Source organism: Mchenga conophoros, linkage group LG15 (assembly GCF_057382185.1).
Source record: "Mchenga conophoros isolate Kocher_MC1m ecotype Shallow Benthic linkage group LG15, M_conophoros_male_GT1.1, whole genome shotgun sequence".
NCBI lineage: Eukaryota > Metazoa > Chordata > Actinopteri > Cichliformes > Cichlidae > Mchenga > Mchenga conophoros.
Window position 1 is genome coordinate 32,363,361 of NC_140540.1, and position 19,397 is coordinate 32,382,757.

At 39.1% G+C, this 19,397-nt stretch overlaps 1 protein-coding gene across 1 annotated transcript; it reads right to left on the reverse strand.

The window, feature by feature from the left end:
• Positions 1-12,298: 12,298 nt before the first annotated feature.
• On the reverse strand, positions 12,299-14,260 carry LOC146558668 (uncharacterized). The gene is made up of 7 exons (XM_085245905.1): positions 14,250-14,260; positions 14,067-14,149; positions 13,858-13,969; positions 13,454-13,542; positions 13,169-13,341; positions 12,828-13,005; positions 12,299-12,435 (listed from the first exon to the last, which is right to left on the reverse strand). The coding sequence occupies exons 1-7, from the start codon at positions 14,258-14,260 to the stop codon at positions 12,299-12,301; spliced, it is 783 nt and encodes a 260-aa protein (XP_085102031.1).
• Between the last annotated feature and the right edge of the window lie 5,137 nt (positions 14,261-19,397).

Sequence of the window (19,397 nt, forward strand, 5' to 3'; positions counted from 1 at the left end):
CATTTGATTCACTGAGTCAGTTGACCAGAGAGTGCAAAAAATTTACATTTTCGCTCAAACTTAATTTGTTTCTCTTTTCATGTAAATCCTACTGCTAAGATGAATGATTCTAAAACAAACAAAACAAAAAAAAAAACTATTTTATAGAGCAAAAAAATTTCCAAAATTAAGCAATTTCCTATCAAAATTGCTTAAAAATCATTTTTTTTGTTTATTTTTATTTTATTAGTATTTTCCTTAAATGTGTCAAATATATATTTTCTCATCTAAATGTCCACTGAGCTGTGAGCCAGGGGGCGGTAATGCGCCTTAACATTGGTTGCCAACCAAGAAAAAGAAGAAGCTGTGAGCCAGGAGGGAGGGGGTGGGTGAGTGAGTAATTCGTTCGCTCTATGATTCAGCACAGGAGCGAGGGGGTGAGCGAGTCCTGAGTGATTCGTTCGCTCTATGATTCAGCACAGGAGGGAGGGGGTTAGTGAGTCCTGAGTGATTCGCTTACGCCTATGATTCAGCACAGGAGGGAGGGGGTTAGTGAGTCTTGAGTGATTCGTTCGCTCTATGATTCAGCACAAGAGGGAGGGGGTTAGTGAGTCCTGAGTGATTTGCTTACGCTTACGATTCAGCACAGGAAGGGAGGGGGTGAGTAGCTCAAATGTGCTGTTAGCATGTTAGCAGAGCGATGCTACTGTGAACCAAGGAGCTATTTTCTTGATGTGAGCTTCTACTCAAGAGTTTTTTCTTCCAGTTCAGAGCAGAAATGCTTTTGTTAAGAAACTGGCTGTTGTCCCCCCCCCCCACCACACAATTTTAATTATAAGCTAGATATATTTCTACTAATGGAATTAGTTTGCTAACAGCAACAGGGATGAGTCAGTTGGGCTTGTGAATCATGATTCACGAGTCAGTAAAGTGATTCTCGAGTATTAAACGATTCGTTCACGAATCAAACATCACTAGCCAGGAAGCAAACCACTAATCTTCCGATCAGTAGATGCCCACTTGCCTGTCCTGATGCACAGCATTTTCTTGTTGTGAGTTTTAATTCACGAAGAGTGTAATATTCTTGACCACAGCTCTCTATTTTCCATATTCCCATGTAAATAGTCACCTTTGTATGTGAGATGTGAGAAAATTTAAAATTGAATCCTGTGTTTAAGATCAAATGGGAAAAATATGAGCTACATATACACACATTGTATAACAATATTACTGCAAAGTCCTAAATTACCAGGCCCCATCCTATCTTAGAGTCTTCATAGTATCATATTATCCCAACACTGTGCTCTCAGAATGCATGCTTACTAAACCAGAAACTAGGAACTAGGATTTCGCCAGGAACACGAGGGAGAAACAGAGCACGAAGAGATTGCGTACGTTAACAACGCGACCACAAACAGGGAAACACTGAGGACTAAGGCTACGTCCACACGTACACGGGTATTTTTGAAAACGGAGATTTTCCGTTTAAAAAAAATAAAAAATAAAAAATCCCATCCACACATAAACGCAGAAATGAAGGAAAACGCTGCTAGGAACATGCCAAAGCAACAGGTGGCGATATATTCCTAACCGTGTAGAAATGTTGGCCAATCAGAAGTCTAGAAGCCTTGGTGGGAAATAGTAAACAAGGATGGAGCATAGAAGCAGAAGCGAGTTGTATACAGTGGGGCAAAAAAGTATTTAGTCAGCCACCGATTGTGCAAGTTCCCCCACTTAAAATGATGACAGAGGTCAGTAATTTGCACCAGAGGTACACTTCAACTGTGAGAGACAGAATGTGAAAAAAAAATCCATGAATTCACATGGTAGGATTTGTAAAGAATTTATACGTAAATTAGGGTGGAAAATAAGTATTTGGTCAACTCAAACAAGGAAAATCTCTGGCTCTCACAGACCTGTAACGTCTTCTGTAAGAAGCTTTTCTGTCCCCCACTCGTTACCCGTATGAATGGCACCTGTTTGAACTCATCATCTGTATAAAAGACACCTGTCCACAGCCTCAAACAGTCAGACTCCAAACTCCGCCATGGCCAAGACCAAAGAGCTTTCGAAGGACACCAGGAAAAGTATTGTAGACCTGCACCAGACTGGGAAGAGTGAATCTACAATAGGCAAGCAGCTTGGTGTGAAAAAATCAACTGTGGGAGCAATCATCAGAAAATGGAAGACATACAAGACCACTGATAATCTCCCTTGATCTGGGGCTCCACGCAAGATCTCAACCCGTGGGGTCAAGATGATCATGAGAACGGTGAGCAAAGATCCCAGAACTACACGGGGGGACCTGGTGAATGACCTGCAGAGAGCTGGGACCAAAGTAAGAAAGGTCACCATCAGTAACACACTACAACGGCAGGGAATCAAATCCCGCAGTGCCAGACGTGTTCCGCTGCTGAAGCCAGTGCATGTCCAGGCCCGTCTGAAGTTTGCCAGAGAGCACATGGATGATACAGCAGAGGATTGGGAGAATGTCATGTGGTTAGATGAAACCAAAGTAGAACTTTTTGGTATAAACTCAACTCGTTGTGTTTGGAGGAAGAAGAATACTGAGTTGCATCCCAAGAACACCATACCTACTGTGAAGCATGGGGGTGGAAACATGCTATGGGGCTGTTTTTCTGCCAAGGGGACAGGACGACTGATCCGTGTTAAGGACAGAATGAATGGGGCCATGTATCGTGAGATTTTGAGCCAAAACCTCCTTCCATCAGTGAGAACTTTGAAGATGAAACGAGGCTGGGTCTTCCAACATGACAATGATCCAAAACACACCGCCCGGGCAACAAAGGAGTGGCTCCGTAAGAAGCATTTGAAAGTCCTGGAGTGGCCTAGCCAGTCTCCAGACCTCAACCCCATAGAAAATCTGTGGCGGGAGTTGAAAGTCCGTGTTGCTCGGCGACAGCCCCAAAACATCACTGCTCTCGAGAAGATCTACATGGAGGAATGGGCCAAAATACCAGCTACTGTGTGTGCAAACCTGGTAAAGACCTATAGTAAACGTTTGACCTCTGTTATTGCCAACAAAGGTTATGTTACAAAGTATTGAGTTGTATTTTTGTTATTGACCAAATACTTATTTTCCACCCTGATTTACGAATAAATTCTTTACAAATCCTACCATGTGGATTCATGGGTTGTTTTTTTTCACATTCTGTCTCTCACAGTTGAAGTGTACCTCTGGTGCAAATTACTGACCTCTGTCATCATTTTAGGTGGGGGAACTTGCACAATCGGTGGCTGACTAAATACTTTTTTGCCCCACTGTATGTGGAGGGACAGTAACTGTGTGTGTATATGTAAGCATTTAAACACTGCAGAGAGTACAATTAACAGTATTGTAGAAATTCATTTCACTGAAACAATAACGTGGCGCACAGTGTGACGTCAAAAAAGGCGCACACCTTTGATGCTGCGTTTTTCTCGTCCACACAAATGCAAAAACTGAGTTTTCAAAAATTATCCACCCTGACCGGAGTATTTAAAAAATCTCAGTTTTCAGTGACCGGGGACAAGAGAATAAATACGAGGGCTGAACTAAACCTAAGAACTAGAAATCACAAACCCAGAAGAACCAGAGAGCTAGAAATGCAAAACAGAAACCAAAACACTAGCAATCATAAACCAAGATGAAACCAAAGACCAATAATAATGATACAAAAATCAAAACACCGTGACAATTTTGTTAGGCTGTTGTACATCATGTGTAATTTTTAGTCAAGAAAGATAAAAAAATAGTCAGCAGCCTTTAGTTTCAGTTTACTTTATTTCATTTAAATTCAGATGATGTATGTTTAGATTACAGAAATGTATTTGCATCATTAAAAACACATCAAAATAACTTTGGAGAGATCAAGTGACTGATTTAAATGAAGTCACATGAAGCACTTTGAGTGACACACTCAAGAGTAGGTTGCCTGGTAAATGTGTTAGAGGGCTATGTGTACCATAATAAAATGATTGACACAGGTGCAGAGCAGCTATTTGGTCAAACAGGAGAACAATCAATAGCAACTCTTTGTTTTGCTCAACAAACTGTATCCCAGAGTGGCCCTGCAAAATTTGGTATAATATTTGACATGCTAATACTGTTTCAAGTGATCATCATTTCCCACTAGGAGCACATAAGTAGGTAAACAAATATGAATTATGTGTATACTATAAACATTTTGGAGAGCACTCAGGAGGCTCCAGTGACAGTTTATGCATGTGTATGCTGACCGCTCAGCTACTCAGTGTCGTTGGATTTCGTACTGACTTGTCAAAGCTGACTCTGTTGGGACATTTTATAATGATTGACAAACCATAGCTCTGTGCTGTCCTTTGAATAGGGAAACACACAACATTCCTCATTTATGTGCTATTCTTCATCCATATCAATCTACAAAGTGATATTTTCCTGGCATGCATATTCTAATAGAATACCAAACTAATTTAATGCTGGCACAATTTTAAATGGGTGAAGCTAAACTGACTGCCAGTCCTTTTATGTATTTATCAAACCTAACACAACAGTTTAGTATTGAAAGAGCTTTAATGGGTTTTACAAATTCAGCAGAAATTTGCACGTGAAAGCCATTTACATCACAAGTTTGTGATACTATAGAGAATATTTGAATAGTAAAATTACACAAACAAAATGTAAAAAAAAATTCACTTTTGTCTGCCTTCATAAATTTAAACTATACTGCAAAAGACAATTGCCAAACAAACTAAACTAGCCACACGTATTGCATCTAGTTGAGATACTGTGCAAATGAACGAGCACAGCATATATGTATCATGCTTAACTTTTCTGACCCAAATAAATACACCAGACCACTCAGACTATTTGGCATTAAATCATTGAATCTCTGTTTCTTTTTTTCTTGTTTAGAAACATCAAGACCAGGTCATCATCTCATGATGTTGATTTAATTTTTTTCACTGTGTGTTTTTTGAAGATGACTTTTCTGCAAAAACACAATGCGTTACATGACAAGCTTGGATGTGGAAAATTCTGGAATGTTTTTAATATTTTTGTTGTTGCATGGCCTTTTATATATAAATAATAAACAAATCTATATGCAACTGATTAATTTATTTTAATAAGGAAGTTAATGACAAATACATGTAAATTATAACATTACTAATAATTAGTAAATATAATCAATTGTCGTTGACAAAAAACTGCACTAAAGTTTACTGAATTTACAAGCAATGGTTAACAGAATGCATGCAAGACATTGAAAGGTAGTATCTTCTAGTTTTTGAAATGGTGCCTGTTTAAAAAGCGGGTAAAATAAAACTTAACCCTCATTTTTCCTGTGACCTAGTGGATGAAGTTATTAAAAGTTCAGCACTCAAAAAACATAATTTTAGCCGTCCAGCATGTGTAAGGCTGAAATGGAATGTCAGTATTTTAGCAGTGGACTGCAGAGAGTCCAGCTGCTAGCGGGCTGAACGCCCCATCTGGTGGATCGCTTCAAACCCTGGCCTGGCCTCTGTGTGGATATCAGAGTGATGAAAGCTGAAGTAGACTTAGTCATCTAGAACTAATGGACAGGTGGGGAGCATTGGGAGTTGCAGATCCCCTCCTTCCTGAAAAAAACGCTGCTCATCACATCAGCTCAGACACTGCACACACACACGCACGCACGCACACACACACACGCACGCACGCACGCACGCACGCACACACCAATTTATATTAGGCCAAGAGAAAAAGAAGTAGGAATAAGAGGTGGGCCAGTAATCAGAGAACACTTCAGCTGCTTAATCAGCATCGCTTGTCTGATGAGGAAGAACACTTCTGGTTTTGTGGATAGAAGCCTTCATTAATCATCCTCAAAAGAAACACCACTCCATAACAACTTGAGTTAAGGGGCTGTTTTTTTCTGCTGCAGTCTGTGCAGAGCAAAGACATTCCAAAAAATTCTGGAAGAAGGGAGAGCACATGAAAAAAGATTTCATACTCTTTTCTAATCAGTCCAGTCAGCTTTGGTCAGCTTCTATGGCAAAGGCTTTTATGTTTCAAGTGAAAACCAGAGATCCACTTATGCTGGTTTGATTGTTTTGTTCACATTCTCTTGCCGTATTTCTAAAGACAACCCTTTAAATTACAATTGTGCCAGTAAAAAATGCACTACTTTTTTACCCTCAGCCTTTTTTAAAAACAAAACAAACACAAAAAACACTTACAACATGCACTTTGACTTATTTGTACGTATCACATCATCAAGGGTGAAATCTGTGAATGTAATTTATTTTGTTTTGTTTTTTGTCCTGTGAATGAGTTTCTACAAGAAATTATATCTTCTGTGATAGTGGCCTTCGGAGAATAAACACATTCAGAAGAATGTGGGTGGTTGAAATTTGAGATTTCATCTGTGACCCTGCAGCCTGAGAAACATTATCTTTCCAGACCATTCACGCATCGAGAGATGCAGTCATCTAATTCAACCAGGAACCAGGATCTAATTAATAACACAGTGTTTTTAATTAAAACCTACACATGAGTAAAACATTCTCACTGACTGTGATTTGCAAAGGACCATGCAAGCCCAACTGAAATAGACCCCAACAATAAGATTGAGTGTCTTTGAATATGAATGAATAATAACCTTTTATATTTTTTCCTCTGGAAATGTGTATAAATTCATTCCTGCCCAACATCATGGACTTTCTCAGTTGTCAGTCTGACATTTTATGTTTTTGCTAAGTACGGTAGTATGGTAGCTGTTTCAGACAAACTTTTTCAATATCTCCAAACTCACCTGCTGTTTTGGCTGAAGATTTCAATGATTAATAAATTCACTCAGAGCTGCAACACTTGTGTGGCTTCACAGAAAAAGCAATCAGATCAGCACTTCACAATGGGAAGAGGCTTCTCCAGGAAATTACATCGTCTACTGAATAGTGTAGAGAGGCATGGCCTCAAATCTGCAGCCACAGGCATATGATGCAGATTGTTATTTACATATTATGAATCTGTTTACATGTGAATTTGTTCAGTTTTATCTATTTTATCTCACTGTGTCATCTTTCATTCTTTGAAAAAGAATGTTCAATAAGAATTGCTAAACCTCAATCACACATCCAGATAAACAACAGACAACTCAATCATTAGGATCTCTTCAGAGCTGATGTCTTTAGCTATCTTACTTTGGGTGATGATGGCGCGGCTGTTCTTGGGGCACAAAAGATGCAGTTTTGTTCTTCTTGGCCACTCAATTATACGCAATGTGTTTTTTGGACATTATAATTCGGAGAGTAGTGAGGAAGGGATATTTATAGCTTATAATTTTAAAGACAAAGGGTTGAAGATTATTTTTACTCTCAGATTTAACTGGTGATTTTGGCACCTTTTTATGTTGCAGGTTAATTAGCCAGACTAAATATTGTAAAAATTATTATTATAGCGTATGAGACATAAAATATACTGATGATTTGTTTGGTACTCTCTACAATCAAAGCAAACGGAGATCATGGTTCTGAGTAAGAAAAGGATAAGGCAGGAAAGGGTAGGAAACACCACAGATGTCTTAAATGTTACTGTGCAGAGGTGGTGAAAGTACACTTAAGTTAAAATACAGATATTGATAAAAAAAAAAAACTTAATTAAAAGAAAAAAACAGGCTATGAAATATAGTCAAAGTAAAAAGTAGTTCTTTGGAGGACACTTCTAACAGCTAGTTTCATACAAAAAAAAAACTGAAACTCACGTGATTAAAAAATGTTGTCTGAATTCAAATTTTATTGGGTTTTTTTAGCGTTGAACTTCTATTATATAGAATTCAATTTTAAATGTTATTGATACAGAGCCAAATCACAAGAACATTGATATTGTAAGGTAGACCCTACAATAACACATACGTATTTAAAAAAAAGTTCTATTTTATCTAGCCTACATTACTGATTGGCAACATAAATACCACACCACAAGGAATGTGTGGACTTATTTAGATACATTTTTTTAAGAGTATAACCAGGAGGTCAAATAGGACTTGTCAGGTGAGGGGATATGGAATAGTTTTTTCTGTAGTGTGATAAAAAAAAATCATCTGAGCAAATAGTTTCAGTTCATGGGCGCAGTATATTCACCAACCCAGAAGCCACATTCACAAAGAAGCCATCAGACACAAGAGTGTCTGCTTTGGCTGCGCTGCTAGTTTGAAGTGTGCATTGGGACCTAGCAATTACTGTATATCTTTGGCCAAAATGGAGATATTTAAACCTGTCAACAAAAAGCTGCTCAGTCTGCAGAAAACACATGAAACATACTGTCAAAGTGAAGCCACTGATAAGTCAGTACATCCAGTGCACAGCAGAAATATCACATGTAGTTAAATTGGAAAACTGTTGGAAAAAGTCTGCACATCCTCAAGACAGCAAGTCACTGATGTGTAACCAAGATCAACTCTGTCATAGAGACTTTTGATTTATTCATTAAAAAATAAAAAAAATATATATTAAAAAAGGGGAAAATATTTTAAAACAAACTCTGTATAAGCACCGTTTCTATGTAGCAGAAATAGATTATTATAAAATATGAATCAACTAATAGATTGTGGTGTGATTTGGCTATAAATATATATAGGGAATTTGAAGTAAATTTTCAGATCAGACAAATGAGCTGCTTACCATTGGCACATTGTGTTATAAAAAGACAGCCTGCACATCTGCTCCTGTCCACTCCACAGACTGTCTATTCATAGAACCTGTAACATGTAGACCAACTATTACAGTGGAACCTGAACCCACAGTGAGTGAAGCACTGCAGCCAGATGTGTATGGAGGACCACAAGAGCCACACGCATCGAAATAAAAAATTCTGTGCTTAAATAATGAATTGTAGAACAAAATGTGTATTTGTAAATTCATTTTTGAATTCCAATTTAATAAACTGATTTTTAAAATGCTTTTTAAGTCTTCATTTCAAAAACCTTTTTCGAATTGCACTTTAATAAACTGCATTTCAAAATCCATTTCCCTTTCCTGTTCGCTCACGGATTAACATGTGGATTAGCAGTTGTATTAACAACTTCATTTTAAAAATCCTGCTGCTATCCGGTCGTTCAGTGATGACGCGGCGAATCCTACTTCCGGGTCTAAAGTAGTCTGCGTTTAATATGGCTTTTGTGTTGTTAACATGTTTAATGTTATGTATTTTCTTCTATTTGATCTCAAAAAGCTCCTAAAACAGTCAGTGATCACTGTTGACCTCTCTCGGCTTTTATTACCGCTAATCATTTATTTAAGCTCAGTTTTTAAAACCTTAGGATGTAACAGCGAACACCATGAGACCGGACAGTGTGCGCACCGCGGATGACGTCAGTGCGCACACTGTGTCTGAGGAGGATGTGCGGAAGTGCTTCAGGAAGGTGAACGCACGCAAAGCTACTGGTCCGGACGGGATTCCCGGCCGCGTCCTCAGGTCATGCGCGGCTCAGCTGGCTGGAGTGTTCACGCACATCTTCAACCTTTCCCTCTCTCTGTCTGTAGTCCCAGCCTGCTTCAAAATGGCCACCATCGTCCCTGTACCCAAATCCTCCACCATCTCCTCATTGAACGACTGGCGACCTGTAGCCCTGACCCCCATCGTAAGCAAATGCTTCGAGAAGCTGGTCAGGGACTTCATCTGCTCTGCACTACCCGACTCACTGGACCCTCTACAGTTTGCATACCGCCACAACAGGTCCACTGATGATGCCATAGCCCTGACACTACACACTGCCCTGTCACACCTGGAGAAGAGAGACACGTATGTGAGGATGCTGTTTGTAGATTACAGCTCAGCATTCAATACCATCGTTCCCTCGAAGCTGGACAGGAAACTGCAGGATCTAGGACTGAGCAGCTCCCTCTGCAGCTGGATCCTTAGCTTCCTGTCTGACAGACGCCAGGTGGTCAGACTAGGCAGCATCACCTCATCCCCCATCACACTGAACACTGGTGCTCCACAGGGGTGTGTACTGAGCCCTCTCCTGTACTCACTCTACACCTACGACTGCACAGCCACTAACAGCTCCAACATCATTGTGAAGTTTGCGGACGACACTACAGTGGTGGGTCTTATCACCAACGGTGATGAGACGGCTTACAGGGAGGAGGTCAGCGCCCTGACCCACTGGTGTCAAGACAACCATCTCACCCTCAACGTCGCAAAGACAAAGGAGTTGATAGTGGACTTCCGGAGGTGCAGAGAAGTACACACCCCCATCACCATCAACGGCGCTGCTGTGGAGAGAGTGAGCAGCTTCCGGTTCCTTGGAGTACATCTGGCTGAGGATCTTACGTGGTCAGTACACACAAACAAAACAGTGAAGAAGGCGCAGCAGCGCCTCTTCTTTCTCAGGAGACTGAAAAGATTCGGCATGAGCCCCCGCATCCTCAGGACCTTCTATCACTGTGCCATTGAGAGCATCCTCACTGGATGCATCACCACCTGGTATGGCAACAGCACCGCCTACAACTGCAAAGCTCTCCAGCGAGTAGTGCGGTGCTCTGAACGGATAATTGGAGGTGAGCTTCCCTCCCTCCAAGACATCTACAGGAAGCGCTGCCTGAGGAAAGCGGGGAGGATCATCAAGGACTCCAGTCACCCCAGCCATAAACTGTTCAGACTGCTTCCATCAGGAAGGAGGTTCTGCAGCATCCGGTCCCGTACCAGCAGACTGAGAGACAGCTTTTTCCATCAGGCCATCAGACTGCTGAACACGTCATAGACACCTCAGCTTCACTACTGGAACTTCAACATTATGCACTCCACACTGTATATAAATGCCACTTGTTTTGCACATATTCAACTCTGTATATTTAATATATTTTATTATTATTATTATTATTATTATTATTTATTTATTTTTACTATTTAATTTGTAAAAATGTGTATACACACACACACACACACACACACACACACACACACGTAGGAAAATATTTAGTATACACATCCAGAAATGCATACACTATTATATATTGTACATATATTTATTAGTTTCAGGTTGGCCATTCTTGTATTTTGCTCATTTGTGTTGTTGTGTTTGCACATCTCTGTTGCTTGTGGGGCTCGCACACAAGAATTTCACTCGCATGTGCTGTGCCAGTGTGCCTGCACATGTGATGTGACAATAAAAGTGATTTGATTTGATTTGATTTGACTACAGCCCAGCCCATGCAGCAGAATGACTAACCTCGTATTGTGGATGGATTATCTCAGTTGTTCTCCTGGCTGAAGTTTGGTCCTTTTACAGCATCCTGCCATGCGATTACATTTGTTCCTGACCACCGAGAACACTCATGTTAACTTTTATCGAGTGGAAAAAAAGTTAGCTTGTTTATATTATGCTAACATAGCTGTGTCGCTAGCGGTCACATAGCACATCATTATATACCAGCTAGCCCAACTTCAGTAACCCTACAAACGTCACTGCTGTTTAGTTTTCTGTCTTCATTTATGCTGGAAGAGATAGCAGAGCTGTACGTTTTAATTTGTTTCCAAAACCCCGCAGTCAGGACATGCTATATTGTATTTAGATAGAAGCTAGCGAGCTAACTCCCTGCTAACTTCTAACTCCGTTAAATGTCATAAATTCCGTTTTCATGGATGCCTGGATGTTAAACTCAATTGTTACACCTGGTAGAGCAGAACGCTGATCATTTTATTAAAGATGAAAGACTTTAGACAGTTTTTCAACTCTCAGTAATGCCATACCCAGATAGCAAGGAAACATTGAAACACTGTTGAGTCAATATCAGGCTGTGTCATTGAATCAACGTTGAAGTGTGACGTTGACCTAACGTCACTCTTGCACCCTTTTTTAACGTTGAAACAACGTCAGGTTTTGATGTTGAATCAATGTTGAAACCTGACATTGATTCAACGTTGTATTTTCTAATACTGTTGACATTGAAACAATGTCAGATTCTGATATTGAAACACTGTTGAGCTATGGTGTTGATTTTCCACCTCTTTCGCACAGTTGCTTTTTATTAAAACAACAGTTAAATCATGACTGGAAATCTACCTTTCTTTATAGGTATTTTAACCAATACTAAACTACTGCATGTTTCCATCAATACTTAAACCACCTAAACACATAATTGTACTTATTCCTTAAATTGGACACCCTTTATAAAAAAAAACCCCAAATGTCTCACAATGTATCATGTCAATATTAATATCCTAAAATAAGAAAGCATTGCATGTGATGTAACAGAGAAAAAAAAAAGGTCAATAGTCATGTTTCGTTTGCTAAATACTTTATTAAAAGACAGTTTCCTATTTACATTTATATGTTTCACAGAAGTTTGTAATTTTTTACTCTGGGATGGGGATGCATGATGTGCGTCCTGCACCACCCAAACGATCTGGGGCGTATCGGAGCCATTTCTGCACTGCTTGCGCAAAGACAAACTCGGACATAGAGTTTGCCCCTAACTGCTGCGTCAGGCCATCTAGGACAAAAATACACACACACACACACACACACACACACAAACAAAAAAAGTGAATTAGAGCACGTGAATAAGCTCTTGTTAACTGTCTTCAGCGGGGAGAAAGTATGTAAACTCCTAGGCTGATAAACATGAAAGTCACCAGGCGTAAATCTGCAAACTGCCGCATTTGATTCCCAAAGAGCTATGAGCGGAAAAAGTGATAAGTCTTAGCATGGTGTGCCGTGTATCCTTTAAAACAAAATAAACATGGGGTCCTCGGGCTGTACAAACTACAACCCGAGGACTAAACAAGCCAAAGACCAAAGACTCCATCTCCAGATTAACCGGACATGAAAGTCTTGTTATTAAGAAAGACAAAGTAATATAGCAAAAAAAACAGTAAAACTTACCAAATATGCATTTGCAGAGCGCTGTATCTTTAAATGCCATTTTTTGCTTTGTCTGGTCCTTGGTTTTTTTCCCTGCCCAGTTTAGTACCGAGGCCAGCTCGTTTGTAATGGCATAAGCCATTACACGGCGGACTCGCACCTCCAGTGTGGTCCTTCCAATCAAGGCAAAGCGTCTCACCTATAGACACATTTTAAGAGATGGAATTAGCGTGTCTCATGTCTTAAATGTGTATGCAAGTGCTTGTGTGTTTAATCAACAAGCCGTTGTTATGTATTTAAATCACATCTGACAGCTATTACACTTTATAGTTACAAAGTGTATATAACCTTTATATACTTACCATTGCCTTATTTGCCTCTTGTGATTGAAGAGCTGGCTCTGCATTGTTTAGCTCCTCAATGTTGTGCAAGGGCAAATCCAGAGGCAGTACCCCAGCATCTACCGATTCATTGCAGCCGGTATTGCGGATGGCTCTGACCTCCTCACGGAGTTCGTTAACAGCTCTCGTCAGGTCTGACAGAAAAAGATAATTTTTTTTAAGTATTTAAGAATACAGACAACTTGTCAAAAGTTTCCTTGTGTCACACACAGATATGTACAAAGACACTAGACAGTATTTTATTACCTGGTATTTTCACTCGAGGGGCCTGGGGAAACCATTTCTTTGTGGGCTGCTCATCCTCTGAGTCACTATATGTGTACAGGGGATTTGGTCTAAAGAAAAAAAGTTGAAAACGGTCATAAGTAATTACAAATGTGCTTTTGGAATATTTTTTCCTAAAGTTACAGTTTAATTTATAACAACACACACAGGAAACGGAGATGTGCAAGAAGGTACAGTATACAATGAATTTTTGAAGTGCACAAGTGTACACGGCTTTGCATTTATAAAAAGTTTACAAGCTTCCACTTTTTGGACTATATTATGTGGTGATATTGCAGTATGCAAGCACCACAGATATGTACAAAAGACAAGATCATAAATTCTTAGCAATCAAAGATATGTTTGTGAAATAAAAAAAGTTTTACTTGTGCTTTCTTTTATGACTGGTCTGAGTTTCAGCTTCGGACTGAAGGTCAGACGTATCACAGTGTTCACTTAGATATTTCTGAAGACTGCGTTCTGCTTTGTGAAATGTGTCTGGAAGTACAAACACAATGTATGGCCAGACATAAATTAGGACATGAAAAACTTGTTATTGTTACATTTATACAACACCAATCCAGATGATACCCACCATGGCTTATTAGAAGTCGGACTGGTGCATAGGTGAGCCATGTTGAACCAGGATGAACTCTCCTCTTTACTGCATCGTGGATCCTGAATGTGTCTCACAGAGGATATGGAGGCCATGACAATTTCTCCCCATTTATCCATGAACTAGGGACTATTTCTGTACCACCAGTGCTGAACAATGCACCAGTCTTTCATTTTTATCTTTTTTTTAATTTGGAGTCCTTTTTTGCCCTGTCTAGGATAAACAGGAAACAGATAATTACAATATATTTCATAGTCACTACAAAACTTGATCTATTGATTAAACTAAATAATAAATAATAGCTTAAAATGTATATAGGCAACAATTACAAGCAAACCCGTATATGTAAGCATTTAAACACTGAAGATAATAACATTAACAGTATTTTGTCTAAGTCTGCCATTGTAGGAATTCATGGCACCGAGACAAAAACTTGGCGCACAGTGTGGCGTCAAAATAGGCGCACACCTTTGACGCTGCGTTTTCTCCGTCTTCCTCGTCCACACGTAAATGCTAAACGCAGTTTACGTGTGGACAAAAGGTGCAAACGCAAGTTAGGTGAGCGTGCAGCGTAAAGTTTGAATTGAGTGCGAATCGAAGCGGGTGCTCTCCAATCATTAAAAGTAACAAAGTCATTGAACACATTTATACAGTTACCTTTACGTTTATCAATCATATATCACAGATTTAAAATTTTTTGTAGTACTATGCTAAAAAGCAACTACAGAGCGAAAGTCTGGGTCAAGCGCCGAGGCGACGGCAAGAACAAAGGAACCCTCGAAGCGTTAAAGCTAGCTTTGTAAGGAAATATAACGGAAAAGTATGAAACGAAAATGTTTTCTTTGTTGATAGACTTTGTTTGCAGTGCAATTTATTTGTTGCCGGATTGTAAGAAGAAAGTAGACACAATTTCGGGCTCCCACATTTTATCCGAAACTTTACATTAACAAGTTTGTTTTGTTTTTTTTACTGTTATTCAAATGCAACCGTGGAAATAACGAATAGAACAAAAGTCATTCATTCTTACCTTATACTAATCGTGGTGCAGGCCAGTGCAGTGCATGAACTTATACCTTCTCCGGTCAATTCCGCTGAGAGTAAATCTAATGTCCCGCTCTACTGTACAAGACAATGGTTACCTGGAGGGATGTACCAATGTGATAGGGGTGCTGCGGAATAGTCCAAGTGGTAGCAGCTTTAATTTCCCGCTCAACCATAAATCGATGGTTTTTCAACGTGATTGTTGTCACCTTGTCAGCTATACATAGATCAACAATCAACGATGACAGAACAACAGTGAATCAATGTTATTTCAATGTCAGTGTCAGGTTTCATCAGTATTTCAATGTTGTTTCAACATTGGTTTTGTGTTGACATTTCAATCCTGACGATTCTGATGGTTCAGATGGAAAATCAACATCTGTTCAATGTCTCCTTGCTATCTGGGTAGTGATCGTTTGATATATGGACCTGCAGCGGAGTTTAGACCCAGACACGGCTAGTGACGTCAGACTGAACAACCGGATTCAAATTAGCCACACCGTGGGATGTAAGGAGCTCTCTGATTGGTTGGTCAGACACAGCCTGGATTTTTCTAGCTCATAGCTTCGCCCTCCTAAGAAGCGTGTGCTTGTACAAAGGCTGTTCAGCCTCGGGATTTACACTCGGCTCGACGTGGATATGTGAAGAATGAAGGGACCCTGCAGCGAAACGGAGAGCCCAACCTCTGACTGAGTGCCTGTTTATGCAGTCTGACCACCTGTGAAGGTAACGTGCTAACATGGCTAACGCTAGCATCACCGCACGTAGCCCCGTTATTTTAAGCTCATTTTAGCTTATGAAAATTTTACGTCGCAGCTGTAAGAGCTAGCTATGTGTTTTGTAAGCTGCTGTGCTCTTCACAAACAAAGCTGGAAGCAGCTCAGACTGTTAGTACCAGCACTGAGCCCTGTTACATTTATACAGTGTTAGAGCAACGGCTGCAGCCTACAGCCTTTAAACTAGCGATTAAAATTCTGACAGTAAACTCGTCAGTCCAGACGTTACCACATTACTTTGTGATACTTAAGAGTTAAAACAACTGAGACAGGGTAATTAAAATAACAGCTGTCAGTTCTCACATTTAATATATCAAGACTGGAGATCACACTACTGATTTCAGTTCATTTAATATGTGAGTGCACAGATTCATTCTCAACTGGACATAAATGATGATCAAAGGTTGTATATATGATGAATTCATCAAATCCCAGCCTCTAACACAGTGCGCTGAATCTTAGCTTTGAATGTCCAGTATATTCTAATTAGCGCAATGTAAACATTCACTGAACCTACAGTATCTACACCTGTGTGGCAAATGTGTGGTAAAGATACAGATAATGAAATTTAATTATTAATACAATATAAATTATGAAAAACAAAAGCTGAAATTGATTCAGTTTAGTACTTTTCTCTGTATGCTCTGTGATTATAAAGGCCTTAAATTCTGTGATATATATTGTAAATGATTTTCACAGAGGTCTTAAAGTAGTTTAATCACTGCTGATAGTCTGGTTGTTTATATTTTCACGTTTTTGTGTCTGTAGGGCTGTTTGATGACGGTTTGGACTCCTCTGGGAGATGGGAGCACCTGGACTTCATGCAGGAGAGACTGCCTCAGTGATGATGGACTCTGCAGCCTCTGAATGATTATGAATTATTTTTAAGAAGAGTAAAGTTATTCACATAAAGTTTTTATTCTTCTGTATTTATTCTTTTGTATCATGTGCCATAGTCATACTGAACTATACAGACCTGGTGAATTGGAGAAAAAAAAAATCATATATGAATAAATCATTCAGCTTCAGCAGTATTTCTATTCATCTTATGAATTCCAATCTAATGTCAATTCACTGTTTGAGTTCAGTTTTGGTCTTAAACTCCAGAGAATACCACCTGGTTCTAGCGTTAGCCATGTTAGCACGTTACCTTCACAGGTGGTCAGACTGCATAAACAGGCACTCAGTCAGAGGTTGGGCTCTCCGTTTCGCTGCAGGGTCCCTTCATTCTTCACATATCCACGTCGAGCCGAGTGTAAATCCCGAGGCTGAACAGCCTTTGTACAAGCACACGCTTCTTAGGAGGGCGAAGCTATGAGCTAGAAAATTCAAGGCTGTGTCTGACCAACCAATCAGAGAGCTCCTTACATCCCACGGTGTCGCTAATTTGAATAGCAGCAGGATTTTTAAAATGAAGTTGTTAATCCAACTGCTAATCCTACTGCTAATGCACATGTTAATCCCTGAGCGAACAGGAAAGGGAAATGGATTTTGAAATGCAGTTTATTAAAGTGCAATTCGAAAAAGGTTTTTGAAATGCAGTTTATTAAAGTGGAATTCAAAAAAGGTTTTTGAAATGCAGTTTAATAAAGTGCAATTTGAAAAAGATTTTTGAAATGAAGTTTATTAACCCTTTAAAGCCGGTCCATTTTGCGTAACTATTTTTAAATCCCGGTAGCACTTCAACCACGTAAGCTAGAGTCTTATGCCATCAGCTTGTCCTAGGTCCCAGTTCCCTTCCACATATAGCTTTGCAAAAATTGCATAAAAAGCACTTGCAGCAGCAAAAACATAATATTCCAGAAACACGCTTTGCCGATCTGATCAGCCGTTTGTAACACTTCCTACGTCCATTAGCGAGAACTATCGCATGTCCGCCATGACCTGCCCGAAACCGGAAGTGATGTCATTTTGCGGAAATGTATTTTTTTACCATTAGGGCCTTACGAGCCTATACTGGTGTTTTTAAAAGTTATTTTTGACTTTATGACTTTGTGTCATTTCTGGGATGCTTAGGACTCATATTGCACTGCTGGAAATAGTTTATTTTGATGCATATGCTGTTTTTTTGCAAATTTGCATTATAATATTTATTTTCGTTTTTCCTGCAGTATGTGAAAATTGGTGTATTTCAAAAATAAAACTATGAAGACACTCAAAATAAATTTCTTGTGGTGGGAAACTAGTTTGTGCAACTTTTTTGTATTTATAGTTTTGAAGGATAAGCCTCTTAAATTTCTCTAACTAGAAATATATGTTAAAAAAACAAAAACGATTTTAAATTTTTTTGTAGTTCATTGCACTTTTTTGCAATTTATGTAATTACTATGCACTTAATGCATACATATTATTAAGATTTGGGCTATAATGGTTGTATTGTTGTATATCAACTTGAAATGCTCCCAAAAATGGCACTACAGCATGTAAAAATATAATATAAGCTCTGGCGGACTTGGTTCTATGGTAGGTCTTAAAGGGTTGAAGTGCAATTCGAAAATGTTTTTTGAAATGAAGACTTAAAAAGCATTTTAAAAATCAGTTTATTAAATTGGAATTCAAAAATGAATTTACAAATGCACATTTTATTCTACAATTCATTATTCATTTATTTATTTGTGGTCCTCCATAGATGTGTACTGCTGCGTTTCACTGAGTGTCCATCTGGCAACAGCACAAGCATGTTTTATATTTGTTCACATTTTATAAAGTTTACTCAGTTGACTAAGAAACAATTTTTCTGTTTTCTTCTCAGTGCTGTTAATCATAAATATTATGTAATATTATACAACAGACTAATACTGAATAAATCTTTAAAACTACAAGATTCTAAGGCAAGTTCTGAAGACTGCACTGCACTGCAGTAATCCGGTGACAGTGTCAGTATTGCCACTGCTACACAGCAAACAATGACTGTTGATAATTATTTCAGTAAACATTTTCCAATTGTAAATGAGTAAGGTTTAAAACAACACTTATGTTACGGCCATGGTGTAACTCTGTTTAACGCAGGAACCTGCACTGTCTAAAATATCTAATCACACTGGGACGCTGTCTTCCTTTGGGCTCCGCCTCTAAACAGACAAACGTCAGTTGCGATGAGCCAGCAGTACTGGCAACCTGCCAGAGTGTCATGACTTTATTGTGCAAGTGGCTGCTGCTGCTCATTTACAAACAAATCACAGTATCATCTGCAACACGATGAAAATGTATGCGTTTTTGTGTGCATTTTTTAATAATATTGCTTAAGAGGAACATGTATAATGTAAAAAGTATTAGTCCAAACAGAACCCTGTGGAAATACATTGCTAATTTTGTGTGTGACAGATACTATTCAAACCATCGCAGCACAACTCCAGTAATGCCATTGGTGCGTACTGATCTCTGTAGTAAAATACTGTGGTCAACGTTATTGAAATGCACTAAAGTCTAACAGCACAACCAGAGAAATGAATCCACTGAAGATTGTTTGTAACCTTCATTTGTGTTGTTTCTG